A 15,694-nucleotide genomic window follows, 5' to 3' on the forward strand; every position below is an offset into this window, starting at 1 on the left:
GATTCCATTAAACAATCCTGTTTAAAACTCCACTGCCATCTCTCCTAAACACCTCCATGCTTCCACAGGTATGTCATCTGGACCAACAGCCTTTCCATTCTTCATCCTCTTCATAGCTGTCCTTACTTCCTCCTTGCTAATCCGTTGCACTTCCTGATTCACTATCTCCACATCATCCAACCTCTTTCCTCTCTCTTGTTCTCTTCATTCATCAGCCTCTCAAAGTACTCCTTCCATCTGCTCAACACACTCTTCCTCACTTGTGAGTACGTTTCCATCTTTATCCTTTATCACCCTAACCCGTTCCTCATCTTTCTCAGCTCGGCCCCCCTCTGTAGCCCACCGGTCCTTTTCTCCCTCCTTAGTGTCCAGCCTCTCATACGCCTTTTCTTTTTCCTTCACCACCTCTCTCTTCACCTTGTGCCTTATCTCCTTGTACTCTTCTCTACTTTCTGCATCTCTCCGACTATCCCACTTCTTCTTTGCCATCCTCTTCCTCTGTATACTCTCCTGTATTTCTTCATTCCACCACCAGGTTTCCTTTTTCTCCTTCCTCTTTCCAGATGTCACGCCAAGTCCCCTTCTTGCTGTCACCCTTACTACATCTGCTGTAGTTGCCCAGCTGTCTTGTGACTCTTCAGTGCCACCCAGTGCCCGCCTCACCTCCTCCCTAAACTCAACCTTGCAGTCTTCTTTTTCAACTTCCACCATTTGATCCTTGGCTCTGCCCTCACTCTCTTCCTCTTCTTGATCTCCAACGTCATCCTACAGACCACCATCCTATGCTGCTTAACTACACTTTCCCCAGCCGCCACTTTGCAGTCTTCAGTCTCCTTCAGATCGACTCTTCTGCACAGGATGTCAACTACCTGTGTGCATCTTCCTCCACTCTTGTACGTCACCCTGTGTTCCTACCTCTTCTTATTCACCACAGCCATGTCCATCCTTTTGGCAAAATCCACTATCCTCTGACCTTCTTCATTCCTCTCCTTGACACCATACCTACCCATCACCTCCTCATCTCCTCTGGTCCCTTCACCAACATGTCCATTGAAATCCACATCAATCACCACTTTCTGTCCCTTGGGTACGCTGTTCATAACTTCATCCAACTCACTCCAAAAATCTTCTTTCTCCTCCACTGCACACCCAACTTGCGGGGCATATGCACTAACAACATTCATCATCACATCTGCAGTGTCCATCTTCATCATCATCACTCTGCCTGACGCTCTTTTTCACCTCCAGAACACTCTTGACGTGCTGTTCCTTCAGAATAACTCCTTCTCCATTTCTCCTCCCATCCACACCATGAGAGAACAATTTGAATCCCCCTCTGATCCACCTGGCCTTACTCGCCTTCCATTTAGTTCTTCACACACAATATATCAACCTTCCGTCTCTCCATCATATCGGCTAACTCTCTCCCCTTACCAGTCATACTGCCAACATTCAAAGTTCCTACCCTCACTTCCACTCTCTTTACTTTCCTCCTCTCCTCCTGCCCCTGGACACGTCTCCCCCCTCTCCGGCCAACAATAGCCCAATTTCTGCCAGCACCCTGTTGGCTAACAGTACTGGTGGCGGTCGTTGTTAACCTGGGGCTCGACTGATCTGGTATTGAAATTTGTATTGTTCTCCGCATATTGATTTGGGGGCGGCACGGTGGCGCAGTGTGTAGCGCTGCTGCCTCGCAGTTAGGAGACCCGTCTGGGTTCGCTTCCCGGGTCCTCCCTGCGTGGAGTCTGCATGTTCTCACCGTGTCTGCGTGGGTTTCCTCCCACAGTCCAAAGACGTGCAGGTTAGGTGGCTTGGCGATTCTAAATTGTCCTTAGTGTGTGCTTGGTGTGTGCGCGTGTGCCCTGCCCAGGATTTGTTTCCTGCCTTGCACACTGGGTTAGCTGGGATTGGCTCCAGCAAACCCACGTGACCCTGTAGTTAGGATATAGCGGGTTGGATAATGGATGGATATTGGAGATGGCAAAATTTTACACCGGATGCCCTTCCTGGCGTCCTGGCTAAATCACCCACTAATCATCTCCTGTCTCTAATTGGCTCCCCCTCTCACCACCTAACTGCCAATGTGTGGCGAGCAGACTGGCGCAGAAATGGGTGCTGCACAAATGAGTGGTGGCTGAAGTGGCTCCCCACTCCCTGAAGCGCTTTGAGGGTCCTCATGTGTTATAACCCCAGCACAGGCACAGGCAAGACAAAATCTCCAGCATATCGTTATTCACAAAACAAGAATAACTCAAATTGGATTTTTAATTACTTTTGAAACATTACTTCTGTTGTGAAGTTTCTAATGTCGTTAAGTATAACATCAAGAGGGTCTTTAGTGTTGAGCGGCGGGGTTATAACACACGAGTACCGCTCCGAGTAGTGAGAAAAGCACAATATAAATGTACAGAATTATTATTATTATTATCATTATGATTATGATTATTAAGGAGTCTTCAAAACACACCCAGGAATATTTTGTGGTTAGATCAATGTGTAAGAGGAGGAGGATTATTATGGTTAACAGACATCTTTGGAAACCTGCTCAGGGTTACAGATGGACTCAAGCCGCCTGGTCATTCATTTCTCGAATATTTCAAACCCTGTCGTCCATAAAACAACGCGGACCATCAGACTGCCACTGACTTCAGTTACAAAGCAATACGCGTGGCATTGACATCGCGTCCAGCAAACTACAAAACCGGCGACCGGCTCGTCAGTCGTTGTACGTTAAAAAGACCAGAATGACACGATCAGCCGTCACTTTGGAGGCTGCGTTCACCTGTGAAATTAGAAGACACCTTTCAAACCAAACGAGTGTCTGTTTGGGGGAGCAGATGATATTAAAGAGCGGTCCTCTGAAGCAAAAATCCACCGCGTTCGTTTCTACAGAGATGCCTCATCGTAAACCACGAAGTCCTTACAAACCCCGATACACGAGCCATAAATTAGGGACTGTCAATCTGGTGCACCGTGGCTTCCAAATGCCAAGAGCCACGCTGAGCTCCAGCAGCACATCGATCAAATCACTCCAGGCCGCTGCTGTGCGGCCTCTACACCAAGCCCGCCGTTCCTCCCATTGTTAATATTAATTTTTTTTAACCCTCTTATGCACTCTTACTACAGAAACGACTTACCTTTTCTGCTCAAGCAAAAAAGCGAAGGGAGCGGCCCACAAGCAAGTTGTCTCTGTCCGCACCAGCGGCGTCGCCTCGCGTTACCCAGACAACCGAGCGGCTCACTTCCGGGCTTAGTGGCGGGGTTTGACGGAAATTACCGAAGCAGAGGCGACGCACGCGCGCTGAGAAAGCGGAGAGACACGACAGGAGCCGAAGATGCGTTTATGGTAGGACACGATTCACTCATTTATTATTTAATTCTCTACTATGGCTCACCGGGTACCGGTGCCCGTTCTTTTAGCACTGAGAACGTGGTGGGAATCGACTTCGGACGGGGTGCCAATCTGTCGTCAGTGCTGGGGGGCTCGATTAGATCTGCTAGCCAACATAACACACACACATCTCTGGGATGCGTGTGCACACGGACTCGAGGAGAACATGCTGACTTCACGGAGGTGATGCATACGCTGCGTTCTACGGCAGTCTGCTTTAACTTATCACTAAACTTTTATTACAGTCTGTTTATATGCATCCTTGATTTGGGACTCAACATGTAAGAAAACGATGTGAACAATTACTGGTACAGCAAGATTTCTTAAAACATCCATCTCCAACCAAGCCCCTCATAAAAACAACGGGGCCAAGACGAACATACTCTATCTGAGCAAATTCTTTGGACCGCTCTACTAATGCTGCTGCCTTGGAGTAAGGAGACCGAGGTCAGGGCCATCTTAACGTATTGGCACAATGGGCACTGGCTGGGTGCCCCAGGAGCGTAGGGTCCCACGCTGTTTCTGATGCCTATGTATGTTTTTGGTTTGCTATCAAAAGTTTGCCTGGGGGCCTACGATGCTGGTAAGACGGCCCCCTGACTGGGGTTCACGTCCCGAGTCTGCCCTGCATGGAGTCTACATGTGCTCCCGGTGTTCTGCGTGGGATTCCTCCCACAGTCCAAAGACACGCAGGTCAGGTGAACGGGCAACGCTGTGTACTGAGTGTGTGTGTAACTGGCACCCTGCCCAGGGTTTTTTTTTTTTCTACCTTGTGCCCTGTGCTAACTGGGACAGCCCAAACATGACACTGGTCAACTCGACTAATATGTGGTAGGACCTCCTTTTGCTCTCAGTTCGACGTGGCATGGATTCTACAAGATGTTGGAGACACTCGTTTGGTGGATTATTCTGCTGGAAGTTGCCATTAGACAGATGACTAAAGAGTGGCCATGAAGGGATGCACGTGACCAGCCACCAACACTCCAACAGGTGGTGGCCTTCAAGAAATGATTATTTGGAATTAATGGGCCCAAAATGTGCCATGAGAAACATCCCACACACCATAACAGCGCCAGCGTCAGCCGGGACTGTTGACACAAGGTGAGTTGGCTGCATGGAGTCAGGTTGGCTTTTCTCATTCATCGGGCCAGGTGACATTTTTTGCAGTCTTCATCTGTTCAGTTTTGGTGACCCTGTGCCCACTGTAGCCTCACAGGAGTGGGACCCGATGTGGACTTCTGCTCTTGTAGCTCATGAGCCTCAAGGGTGGACGTATTGTGCGTTCTTAGCTGCTTTTCAACTCACCACGGTGGTGCTGAGTGGTCATCTGAGTGACCATAGCCTGACAGACCAGTCTGGCCATTCATCTGTGACATCTCTTATCTTCATCAAAGCACTTTAGTCTGCACAACAGCCGCTCACTGGATGTTATTTTGTTTTTTTCCACACCATTCTGAGTAACCTCCTAAGACTGTGGTGTGTGTGTGTGTGTGTGTGTGTCAAAATCCCAGCAGTCCGTCTGGCACCAACACCCATGCCACGCTTCGGATTACTGATCTCACATCTTTCTCCCCATTCTGGTGCTTGACGTTAACATGAACTGAAGCGCCTGACCTGTATCTGCAGGGTCTGATGCACTGCAGTGCTGCCACGTGATTGGCTGATTAGATGATTGGCTGGATTAGCAGGTGGGCGGGTGTTCCATTGGCTGAGTGGGTGTACTTACCAAACTTCACATAAATCGGCGGGGCGTTACACAAGCGATGCCCAGACAGAAACTTTAACTTACTTATAAATTATTCCTTCTATAATTTTGCACTTTATAGACATATTGATCTCCAATTACCAGGCTCCACTTGGTCTCCCTTCTTGTAGATTGGGGTCACATTTGCAACTTTCCAGTCCACAGGTGCTTCTCATTATCTAAGCGGCCAAGCACAATTAACGCACTCTGCACATGAAAGTTCATTAAAGGGGCAAAACTTCAAGCCGTTCATTGTCTGAACTTGCAAGGAATCCTAAGAGGATGGCAGCTAACCCAGTCCTGCCTGAGGGTGACAAACACTCAGGGACAGGCTGCCATTCTTCTCCCACAACAACAAGACATCCATCCGTCCATCTTCTCACCCAGGTATCCAGGAGGTGAAGAAAGTCAATGACTACAACTACAGCAGGGGCTGCAAGATGGAAGTCAATGCCAAATGTGTTTGCTAATCTCACTCTCATGCATATTGGCCCACCTGGGGGTCACCAGATCACCTAACATTCATGTCTCTGGACACTGCAGGGAAACCCACCACAAAAAAAAAAACTCCACATGGGCAGCACCTGAGGCCAAGGTATGAAGCCAAGAGTCCAGAGCTGTGAGCCAGCAGGGCTAACCACTGCGCCGCCATGCCTCCCGTGGAGCTAACCAGCTTCTGACATTCAGCCGCAGCACTGACCAGCATTTGTTGTCCATCATCCACAGAACTAGGACGTCAATTAAGCTGCTTCTCGTGCAAATGGAAATAGACTGAACATCCACACATTCACACACTCAACTCTACAAGCTTGAAGCACCTGAGTAGCAGAGCATAATTCACAATGTCCTCGGCAGGCTTCATGGTGCTGTAGGTTTCATTTTAAATGGACAAGTTTGACATGTTTGTCCTTCAATCCAAAGTGAAAACAGGTTTTCAGAAATCTTACAAAGTTTTAAGTGTTCAATCCTTCAAGTGCAAAGCGCACCAGGCACTTCACTTTGTGTCACCTTTGTCCCCTCGCGTTGTTCTCAGCACTTTTAATTTCCATCCTTCAGTTTTGGACACATACTTTTCCATATATGGTCAAAAGAGTGGTCAACGTGTCCGGACCAAGGACAGCACGTGTCTTTACTCTGATTTCAGGATTTTTCATCCATCCATCCGTCCATCCATTTATGAGAAGCCGTCGTTTCCCCAGTAAACACGAGCCTACCCCGACCGGAGCCCACCCTAGCCGGGCCGCCAGCTGCGCCTTCAGATCCTCCGCCATTCCCAGAGATGATGGGTTTACTATCGCTGAGCGGCGCCCGCGGCTGTGCGGCTTTAACTGGGCAGCTCTGCCGGGGAGCGCCACTCGGCTAAGATCGTCAAAGCTCGCTCGACCTGCTCACTGGCGCCCCCTCTGCTCACTCCGGCAGCTCCCTCGCTGCGCTAAAGGCCGAGTGACGCCAGTCCGCTCAGTGGCTCTCCGCTGCGTGTAACACGGGCGCACTGAACCCCCGACGAAATGCTCGGTGGATACGACGTTTATCTGCTTCTCGGCACGCTCGTGGTGCTCACCGCCTGGGTTTTGTTCATAGTGCTGAAGAACGTGTTCGGTAACCGAAGCCAGGGACATTGCGATGGAGAGCCGGTGGCCACCAAGGGCGACGCAGCGGCCGACATGAGCTTCTTCAGAGACGGCAACGCAACAGGTAAGAATCCCCGATCGATTTCCAGCTCTCTGATCTAGCGCTGTGAAAGCACTGCGCATGCACCGTCAGCGAGGCGCTTTACCGGTTAAGGTGGCGATTCGAAGCTGGGATGAACGTGAAATGGGTTACCGGGGGGCAACTTCAACTCCTTGTGCTAGTCGGACCTACCTGAGCGTGCAGCCGGCTGCTCATCCCACACCCTGCCTTGAATTTCCTTGGGGGTCTCAGCTTGTTCTCTGCGCCTGTCCGGGCACTTCTAGGAGTTCTGCCCTGCTGAGCCCCCTCTGCACCATCTGCTCATTTTCTTTTTCGTGGGGGACGCGTTTACCGTCACCAAATAACTCTTGTCACGAGCTCTAAGAGGAAGGAGAAGCCAACTGTTTTACTGTCATCCTCGTCATCATCGCCCTGCCACTCCACGCACTCGTCATAAATTGTGTTTGACGAACCCACGAGGGTCTCCCGTTGCACATTTTCGGTAATAGGAGTCGGGCCGGTTTAAATGGACGTGTAGTGGAAGCCCCCAGCATGTTAAACAAAGGCACAGGACTATTGAGACACACCGACGGCAGCAAAGATCGCAGTTTCGCAAACCACGTCGTCAGCCGGGAGATTTTTAATTGCGTACGTTTTGCAAAATGAAACTAAGGTGGGGTGAAAACAACGCAGCGCTTTGAAATGCAGATCTTGGAGCGCATGGAGCTCTGCTGCTAATCCGAAGGGACAATCCGTCCGTCTTCAGTGTCCACTGTAAAGGGGGGGGGTTTAGAGTTTCAATGAATCGGCTTCGACCCGTGGGTCGCCATTTAAGAGCTGGGTGCGCTCACGCGCGTCCTCTCCGGGACGATGAAAGGAGGAACTGCACGCATTAAACCCCCCTACCCGACCCCGAGGTCCTGCTTATCTTGGGTGGTCCACTGGCTGGCACACGCCGTCCCGCTTCTGTTCTTAAATTTACCAAGCAGGTTTCGCAATTTCTATATTTTGGGTCAGTTTAGAAATCAGGAATGGCGGTCCTCCGCGCGCGCGCGCGCGCACTTTGCATGTTCTCTCCGTGTCTGCGTGGGTTTCCTCCAACAGTTGGGTGAACTGGCGTCGCTAATGTAGCCCCTCAGTGCAGGGGGTCCTAACCTTATTCACCCCGTTTTACCCCCTTTTTTTTTTTAAAAGCCACTCAGTAATTTTAGTTGGCTCCAGCAGACCCCTGTGTTAGGATGTGGCGGGTTGGAATCTGACTGACTGACTGACTGAGTTCTACCGTAACAAAGTGGGCAACAAGGGGGAGTTTAAGTTTCAATCACAATGACAGTAGTAGAGCACCTAATGATGCAACTTGACTTATTTAAACACAACTAATGATGAGCAGACAGCCGTCTACCAGAGTGAAACGTGCCGAGTCGACTTCAATTAGCGAGACCCTCGTTTGTATTTTCACCTGCGATTTTCGATATTCCTGGCGCGACTGTTGAAAGCGAGTCTCATGTCGCCTTTGGGAATTAATCGAGGTCTTTGTGACTTCAGCTTTTTTTAAGCAAGTTTACACCTATTAGGGAAACCCTGGCCTAGTGTGTGTGTGTGTGTTTTTGGGAGGTTTGCCATGCGATGGACTGGCGCCCTGCCTGGGGTTTGTTCCTGCCTTGTGCCCTGTGCTGCCTGGGATGGGCTCATTAATTATGGGGTACCGATACCCAAGCGTGGCATTAATCTACTCTGTCGTCGGGCACTCGTGTATACACCACAGTCACTGCCTGGGGGCTGATTTTAGAGCTGTCGGCTAACGTAACACACACATCTTCGGAATATGTGAGTACAGCAGGGTACGCACACGAACATGGGGGGTGGGGGCAGGCTAACCACACAGAGGTGATGCCAACTCTGTATTAACTGTGAGTCAGCCTTTAATTTGTCACTAAACTTTCATGACAATCTGTTTGCCTGCGTCCTTGATTTGAGACTCATAATGAAAGAAGACGGTGTGTTGCATTATCAAGATTTCTTAGAGCAGACCCCCGATCCCCCCAAAGTAGCCTGTACATCCGACCAGGACCAATAAAAACATAAACTCACAGAGCACATTCCTGAGCCCACTGTACTAATAGGGGGGCACAGTAACTCGGAGGTGGCACTGCTCCCTCACAGTAAGGAGACCAGGGTTCATGTCGGGGGTCCTCCCTGCGTGGATTTCCTCCCATCGTTCAAAGACATGCAGGTTTGGTGAATTGGCGACGCTAAGTTGGCCCCTGTGTGTGTCTGTGTGTGTTTGTTCGCCTTGTTCAGGGATTCTTCCTGCCTTGCACCCTGTGATGGCCGGGATGGCTCCAGCACCAGTAGGCGACTCTGGATTAAGCAAGCAATGCCACAGGGGAACCATTTTTGATTCCCAAAAGACCTGACCACATGGTCCACCTGTCCATAAGCAGGCATGAATAAATGACAGTCGCCATATCATAAAAGAAAAACTCCATCTGGTGCCAACGTATGAAGCCAAGAGCCCAGAGCTGCGAGCCAGCAGGGCTAACCACTGCGCCACCAACCCTCCCCTGGAGCTAACCAGCTTCTGACATTCAGCCGCAGTGCTGACCAGCATTTGTGGTCCATCATCCACATCTGCTTCTCATGAAAATGGAGATGAATTGAGCTGCCACACATTGACATTTTCAACTCTACAAGCGTGAAGCACCTGGGCAGCCGAGCATACGTTGGACTCCCAGGTCTGCCGACCCCCCGCGTGATTCGTGGAGTAATCCTTGGGGCTGCATTTTCGAATGGACCCTTTGCTGCCTACAGCCATGCAGGCCGAGTTGTGGTCTTCTGCTATCCCGTGAGGTGGCCTCTTCTACGTTCCTCGTTTCTGTTTTGTCACCCAAAAGCCACGGCACCAACTTGACACCCAAAGAGCCCTCCCTGGCATGAAAAGGTTCTTAGTCGAGCAGTGGAGGGCCGAGGGCCCGCGCATCCCAGTCAAGTGCCATTAGCAGGACCAGAGTGTTTAGGAGGCTGTGCTGCTGCGGGAGAACTTGGTGTTTGTCATTTTAGGATCTTCGTCATCCTCGTCATTTACATTCTGGTGTACTGCTTATTTAATAATATTAATAATTCATTGCATTTATATTGCGCTTTTCTCACTACTCAAAGCGCTCAGCCATTCCAGGTTAAAGGCCCAACAGAGCAGAGTCCCTATTGGCATTTACGGGATTCGAACCGGCAACCTTCCGATTTAGTCAAATCTATCCTAATGAGTACAGCAGCAAGTCGGACATTAACAGAAAAGGCTGAAACTTTCTTTTTTTGCCTTGTTGTCCAATTTTAATTCTTTAGGATGCGATTAGCTGTGCTTCCCTCCCCAGACCTCGGTGTTCACATCAGCAGTGCACCGGCTATTGGAATGTATTCGGTAATTCATGTCAATAAAAAAATGCACTGCATTTGTCATTCCAACAGGTGGCGCATCACCAACTTGTAGGAATGAAATGCATTACTACAAATGTTTGTGATGCCCCTTCTGTTGGGATAACAAATGCAGTGCATATGTCTCTGTTATATTCCAATTGGTATGGGATACATAGAAGCCTTTGTTAATGTCTGAAGCAGCCGTCCCACCATCAGAACTGGTCACACACCTGCAGCTAAACGTCCTCAGTACTCAGATGGCAGACCAACCAGGAGCTGCTTGGGTTGCTGCTGGAGGAGGTGTTGGCATGGCCAGCAGGGGGTGCTTTACCCTGTGGTCTGAATGTGGATGCCAATGCCCTCGGTGCATTGATGGGGACACTGTGATGTAAATATGGCACCAAGGCGGTCGTGAAAGTTACCTGGGCATCCTTCATAAAAGAGTGGGGTGTATCCCAAAGTCCAGCCTTGTCGTTCTGGCCCCCTGCTCACCCCCTGTCTGTCACCCCTTCACCACCTAACAGCTCACGTGTGGTGAGCATACTGGCGCAAAAATGGCTGCCATCACGTCATCCTGGTGGGTGCTGCACATTAGTAGTGTTTGAAGTGGCTGCCCACTCTCTCTGAAAAGTGTTGTGTTAATGTAAATCCCGATTAAGAAAGGAGCAGTTAATGATGAGGTACAAATAACAAGGAAGACGGCATTAATGGGTACCATTTGCACCAAACCAAAAACGAGCAGCTTTTGTGTCGGGACCTCAGTTTTTACGTCTCGTCTCTTTTTACAGCACAGTGTCCTCCATCATTGTACAGGCGTCCACACTCCGGGCACAGGGTAAGCGCCCCCTGCTGGCCACGCTAACAACCTCTTCCAGCAGCAACCCAAGCTCTTTCCTAGATGGCCCCCCATTCAAGCACTGGTGGGGGCCTGAACAGACTTAGCTGCAGATGGATCGTCAGTTCCGAAGTGCAGGTGGCATGGATGCTGGAGGTTTGTCTACGCTGGGCACACATGCATTGGTGTAAAAAAACTAGCAGCCACAGGATTAATCACAAACAATTAGCAACCGGTAGATGATTTGCCTTTTTGGTGCAGGTGTGCAGCATTCAAACTGCACGAAACGTAATTAGGAGGCAACAGAACACTCGCCATGGGGCGCAACTCCTCTTCCTATGAGACGACGTGATGGGGAGGGCTACTCAATAAACGCGAGCCAATCGGGGGGCAATTGGAGTCTGCGTCATCTCTAGGGGGTAAACACAACGGGGTGGTGAGGACAGAAGGGGAGACCAGAGGCCAATGTCTGCATTTTGAAGCAGGGCGGACTTGCCTCCGAATCTTGACCATCCGCTGAGCTAAACTGAAGCAAAACTGCAGAATTCAGAGATTTGTAATGTGATGGAACTGGGACTGTTGGTGAGTGTCCCGGGTTCAAATAAAAGATGCTTTATTAACCAGAATCCTCCACTGAGTGGCAAAGGCTCAAGCAAAACGCAGGTTCTCTCTCTCTCTCTCTCAGGCTCCACCCCTTGTGCCAGCACTCTCTCTCTCCTCTCTCAGGCTCCACCCCTTGTGCCAGCAGCACTCTCTCTCTCTTTCAGGCTCCACCCCTTGTGTCAGCATCTCTTTCTCCCTCTCTCTCTTTCAGGCTCCACCCCTTCTGTCAGCATCTCTCTCTCCCTCTCTCTCTCTTTAGGCTCCACCCCTTGTGCCAGCTGCTCTCACTCTATCAGGCTCCACCCCTTGTGTCAGCAGTTCTTCTCTCTCTCTTTCAGACTCCACCCCTTGTGCCAGGCAGCTCTCTCTCTCTCTCTCTCTCTCTCTCTCCAAATCACAGTTCCTGTCGCCACCGCGCTGCCCTCCTCCAGTCCAGTGTTGCTCCACGTCCTTCCAGCTCAGACTCGGCCGGATAAGGGAGTGCTGTCCCTTTTATTATGGACCTGGAAGTTCTTCCGGTGCCAGGGCTACTACCCGATGGAAGCACTTCCGGGTCATGTGAAAGTCCCATTTATTAGGGAGCGCATCTCCTGACCGCACACCCCCCAGTAGCACCCATGGTCCCCTGCAGGGCTGTGTTGTCGGACTACATCTCCCAACATGCCCTGCTGGTTCCTAAATGGGTGCTGATAAGTGCCATCTCATGTCACTGGGGGTAAGATATCCTCCCAGCAACATCTTCTGGTGGGCTGTCCGTCCATCCACCCCAGCCATCCCCCAAATAGTCTGGCTTCTTCCTCTCTCCTGGTTGGGATGCCTGTCTGCCTACTCGGAGCCTCCCGTCCGCGTAAGGTACCATTGACTTTTCTGGTTGGGATGCCCGTCCCACCCCTGTGGTATTTACAGTGTAAATAAAAAAGCAATCCTTATTTATGGGGTAGTGAGACAAGCAGTGCATAATGCTGCTGGTGTGGTGGGCACAAGGAGAGCCTGAGCAGATGACAGAGGTCAGCTTTGGCAGCCATTATTTAAAATTTGCGCATGCAGAAATGTCCGGAAGTTGACCGTGTTTTCCTCTTTTTTTTTTTTTTCTTTGTATGCCATTCAGATTTGATTTTGCTCCTTGTGTGTTTCAGATGAAGATAACAGCAAGCCATTTGAGGCCGCCGAACGCCCGTGCAGCCGGGATGTGGACCAGGAGGGGCTGCGCCACCCCTACAGTGACCCCAACACCGAGCCTGTACTGGCGAGTGCTAAAGTCCGCCACGTGTTTGCGGGCTCCGATGACCGCGAATGTTTCATACAGCCCACCGCAAACCACTTAGTGTCGAAGGAAGTCGGCGACGGGGCCTGGAAGAAGAGCGCCGACGCGAACTCGGGGGTCAAGGCCGCCTGGGACGGTGGCAGCGAGAAAACCGAGATCAGCATAATGGAGGCCACCATGAATGACAACGAGTGGCTGAAGGCACAGGACGCCTGCGACGCTCACCTGGAGAACAAGGAGGCGGTAGAGAGTGCCACTGCTGCCACCACTACTGCCACGGCCTTGTGTGACCCCGAGACGGATCACTTGGCAAAGAAAGTGGCGGCCGTCTCGCCCATGCAGCAGAACGTCGGAGTCACCTTCCGAGTGCATTACATCACCCACCTGCCATCCCAGCTGGTCGCCGTCACTGGAAACAGTAAAGAACTGGGCAACTGGGAGAGCTACGTGCCCCTGAAGCAGGAGAAGGACGGCTTTTGGAGCGACTGCGTGGCACTGCTGCCGGAAGGCCAAGTGGAGTGGAAGTTCATCGTGGTGGAGGACGGGAAGATCCGGCGCTGGGAGGAATGTCACAACAGGAGTTTGGAGACCGGCCACGATGACCTCTACGTGCACAAGTGGTGGGGCTACCACTGAGCGGACCCCCGCCCGGGACTTGCATGCACTGCACTGCACTGCACTGTGGCTTCTTCAATAGCTGGGGTGGGGGGATTGTTAAGCAACACGGTCACGTCCTTAAATTTGGGTTCCTAAACTTTTCACGACAACACAAAATGTGCAAACAGCCCGGCTGCTCTCGCCTGCTCCTCTGTGTGTTCAATTATTAAATCCGCTCTGCTCATCTGTGCCAGCCTGACTGTGGCAGTGCTTCTCCAGCTTTGGGTGACGCTCTGACATCCCAGGGTTGGGCTTGGGTGGGAGGCTCACGGTTCAGTTTGTGATTCGCCACCATAATGAGGCCTGAATGAACGCCCCCCCCCACCTTAAACGCCCGCCCGCCCGCCATCGTTTTGCCATCTCAAGAGTTCTTGTGCCGTGCCGTCCAGCGGTGGCTTGTCGGGTGTGCTTCTCAATAAAGCCAGTGTGGCTGATCATGGGACGCTCATTCAAACGCGTTGTCTTGTCTTCTTTGAGAGGTCCATCTACTCGCCCACAAGACCCCCAAGTAGGTGTGCTAGTTGACCTGTACTTGACATTCATTTTCTTTCTAGTACGCTAAAATACAAAAAAAATTGTCAACGCTTTTCTCTAAAGGGGCATTTCCTGGATGGCACAGCCCCCTTAGAAGGACTGCGGAGTTGGGCCGGAGGTCCCCCCCTCTGTGTGTGCTGGTTACATTTGCAGCGTCCGTGGTGTTTAATGAAGCAGTACAGTGCGGGTGACTGGTGAGCTTGGGTACCGATGGCCTGTCCCGCGGTGGCCCCCTGCCCCTTTATACTCGTTACTAAGACGGGTTGGAGTCTAAGTAATCAATGCAGACCTCAGAGTTAACATTTACACTGCACCATCTGTTGGAATGTATTTTCAAAAGCATACAGCAATAGAATGCATCGCATTTGTCATTCCAACAGATGGTGCATCACAAACATTTATAATAATTAAATGCATTACTAGATAGATAGATAGATACTTTATTAATCCCAAGGGGAAATTCACATAATCCAGCAGCAGTATACTGATACAAAACACAATATTAAATTAAATAGTAATAAAAATGAAAAGAAAAAAAAAATGAAAAAAATTAAAATACAATTAATGTTCGCATTTACTCCCCCAGATGGAATTGAAGAGTCGCATAGTGTGGGGGAGGAACGATCTCCTCAGTCTGTCAGTGGAGCAGGACGGTGACAAAAGTCTGTCACTGAAGCTGCTCCTGTGCCTGGAGATGATCCTGTTCAGTGGATGCAGTGGATTCTTCATGATTGACAGGAGTTTGCTTGGTGCCCGTCGCTCTGCCACAGATGTTAAACTGTCCAGCTTTACTCCTACAATGGAGCCTGCCTTCTTAACAAGTTTGTCCAGGCGTCAGGCGTCTTTCATCTTTATGCTGCCACCCCAGCACACCACCGCGTAGAAGAGGGCACTCGCCACAACCATCTGGTAGAACATCTGCAGCATCTTACTGCAGATGTTGAAGGACGCCAGTCTTCTAATGAAGTATAGTCGGCTCTGTCCTCTCTTACACAGATCATCAGTATTGGCAGTCCAGTCCAGTTTATCATCCAGCTGCACTCCCAGGTATTTAAAGGTCTGTACCCTCTGCACAGTCACCTCTGATGATCACAGGGTCCATGAGGGGCCTGGTCCTCCTAAAATCCACCACCAGCTCCTTGGTCTTGCTGGTGTTCAGGTGTAAGTGGTTTGAGTCGCACCATTTAACAAAGTCCTTGATTAGGTTCCTGTACTCCTCCTCCTGTCCACTCCTGATGCAGCCCACCATAGCAGTGTCGTCAGTGAACTTTTCCACGTGGCAGGACTCCGAGTTGTATTGGAAGTCTGATGTATGTTGGCTGAACAGGACCGGAGAAAGTCCAGTCCCCTGTGTTGCTGACCACAATGTCAGACCTGCAGTTCCCAAGACGCACATACTGAGGTCTGTCTGGAAGATAGTCCACAATCCATGACACCAGGTGTGAATCTACTGCCATCTCAGTCAGCTTGTCCCTAAGGAGCAGAGGTTGGATGGTGTTGAAGGCGGTAGAGAAGTCCAAAAACATAATTCTTACAGCACCACTGCCTCTGTCCAAGTGGGAGAGGGATCGGTGTAGCATA

General features: G+C 50.5%; 2 protein-coding genes across 4 annotated transcripts in view; one reads left to right on the forward strand and one right to left on the reverse strand.

The window, feature by feature from the left end:
* The window catches only part of ift140 (intraflagellar transport 140 homolog (Chlamydomonas)), a 116,850-nt gene extending 109,804 nt beyond the window's left edge, over positions 1-7,046 (reverse strand). The window contains exon 1 of one of the 3 annotated variants that reach the window (XM_039776167.1): positions 6,999-7,046. The gene's annotated coding sequence lies outside the window, so the exon portion shown is untranslated. Of the gene's footprint in view, positions 1-3,137; positions 3,246-4,453; positions 4,767-6,998 lie in introns of those variants that run through there. The other 2 variants (XM_039776168.1, XM_039776166.1) reach the window with 2 other exon arrangements.
* Positions 6,490-14,033, forward strand: stbd1 (starch binding domain 1). The gene is made up of 2 exons (XM_039776171.1): positions 6,490-6,830; positions 12,795-14,033. The coding sequence occupies exons 1-2, from the start codon at positions 6,644-6,646 to the stop codon at positions 13,556-13,558; spliced, it is 951 nt and encodes a 316-aa protein (XP_039632105.1). The 5' UTR covers positions 6,490-6,643; the 3' UTR covers positions 13,559-14,033.
* The last annotated feature ends 1,661 nt before the right edge of the window (positions 14,034-15,694 follow it).

Source organism: Polypterus senegalus, chromosome 13 (assembly GCF_016835505.1).
Source record: "Polypterus senegalus isolate Bchr_013 chromosome 13, ASM1683550v1, whole genome shotgun sequence".
Taxonomy (NCBI): Eukaryota; Metazoa; Chordata; class Cladistia; order Polypteriformes; family Polypteridae; genus Polypterus; species Polypterus senegalus.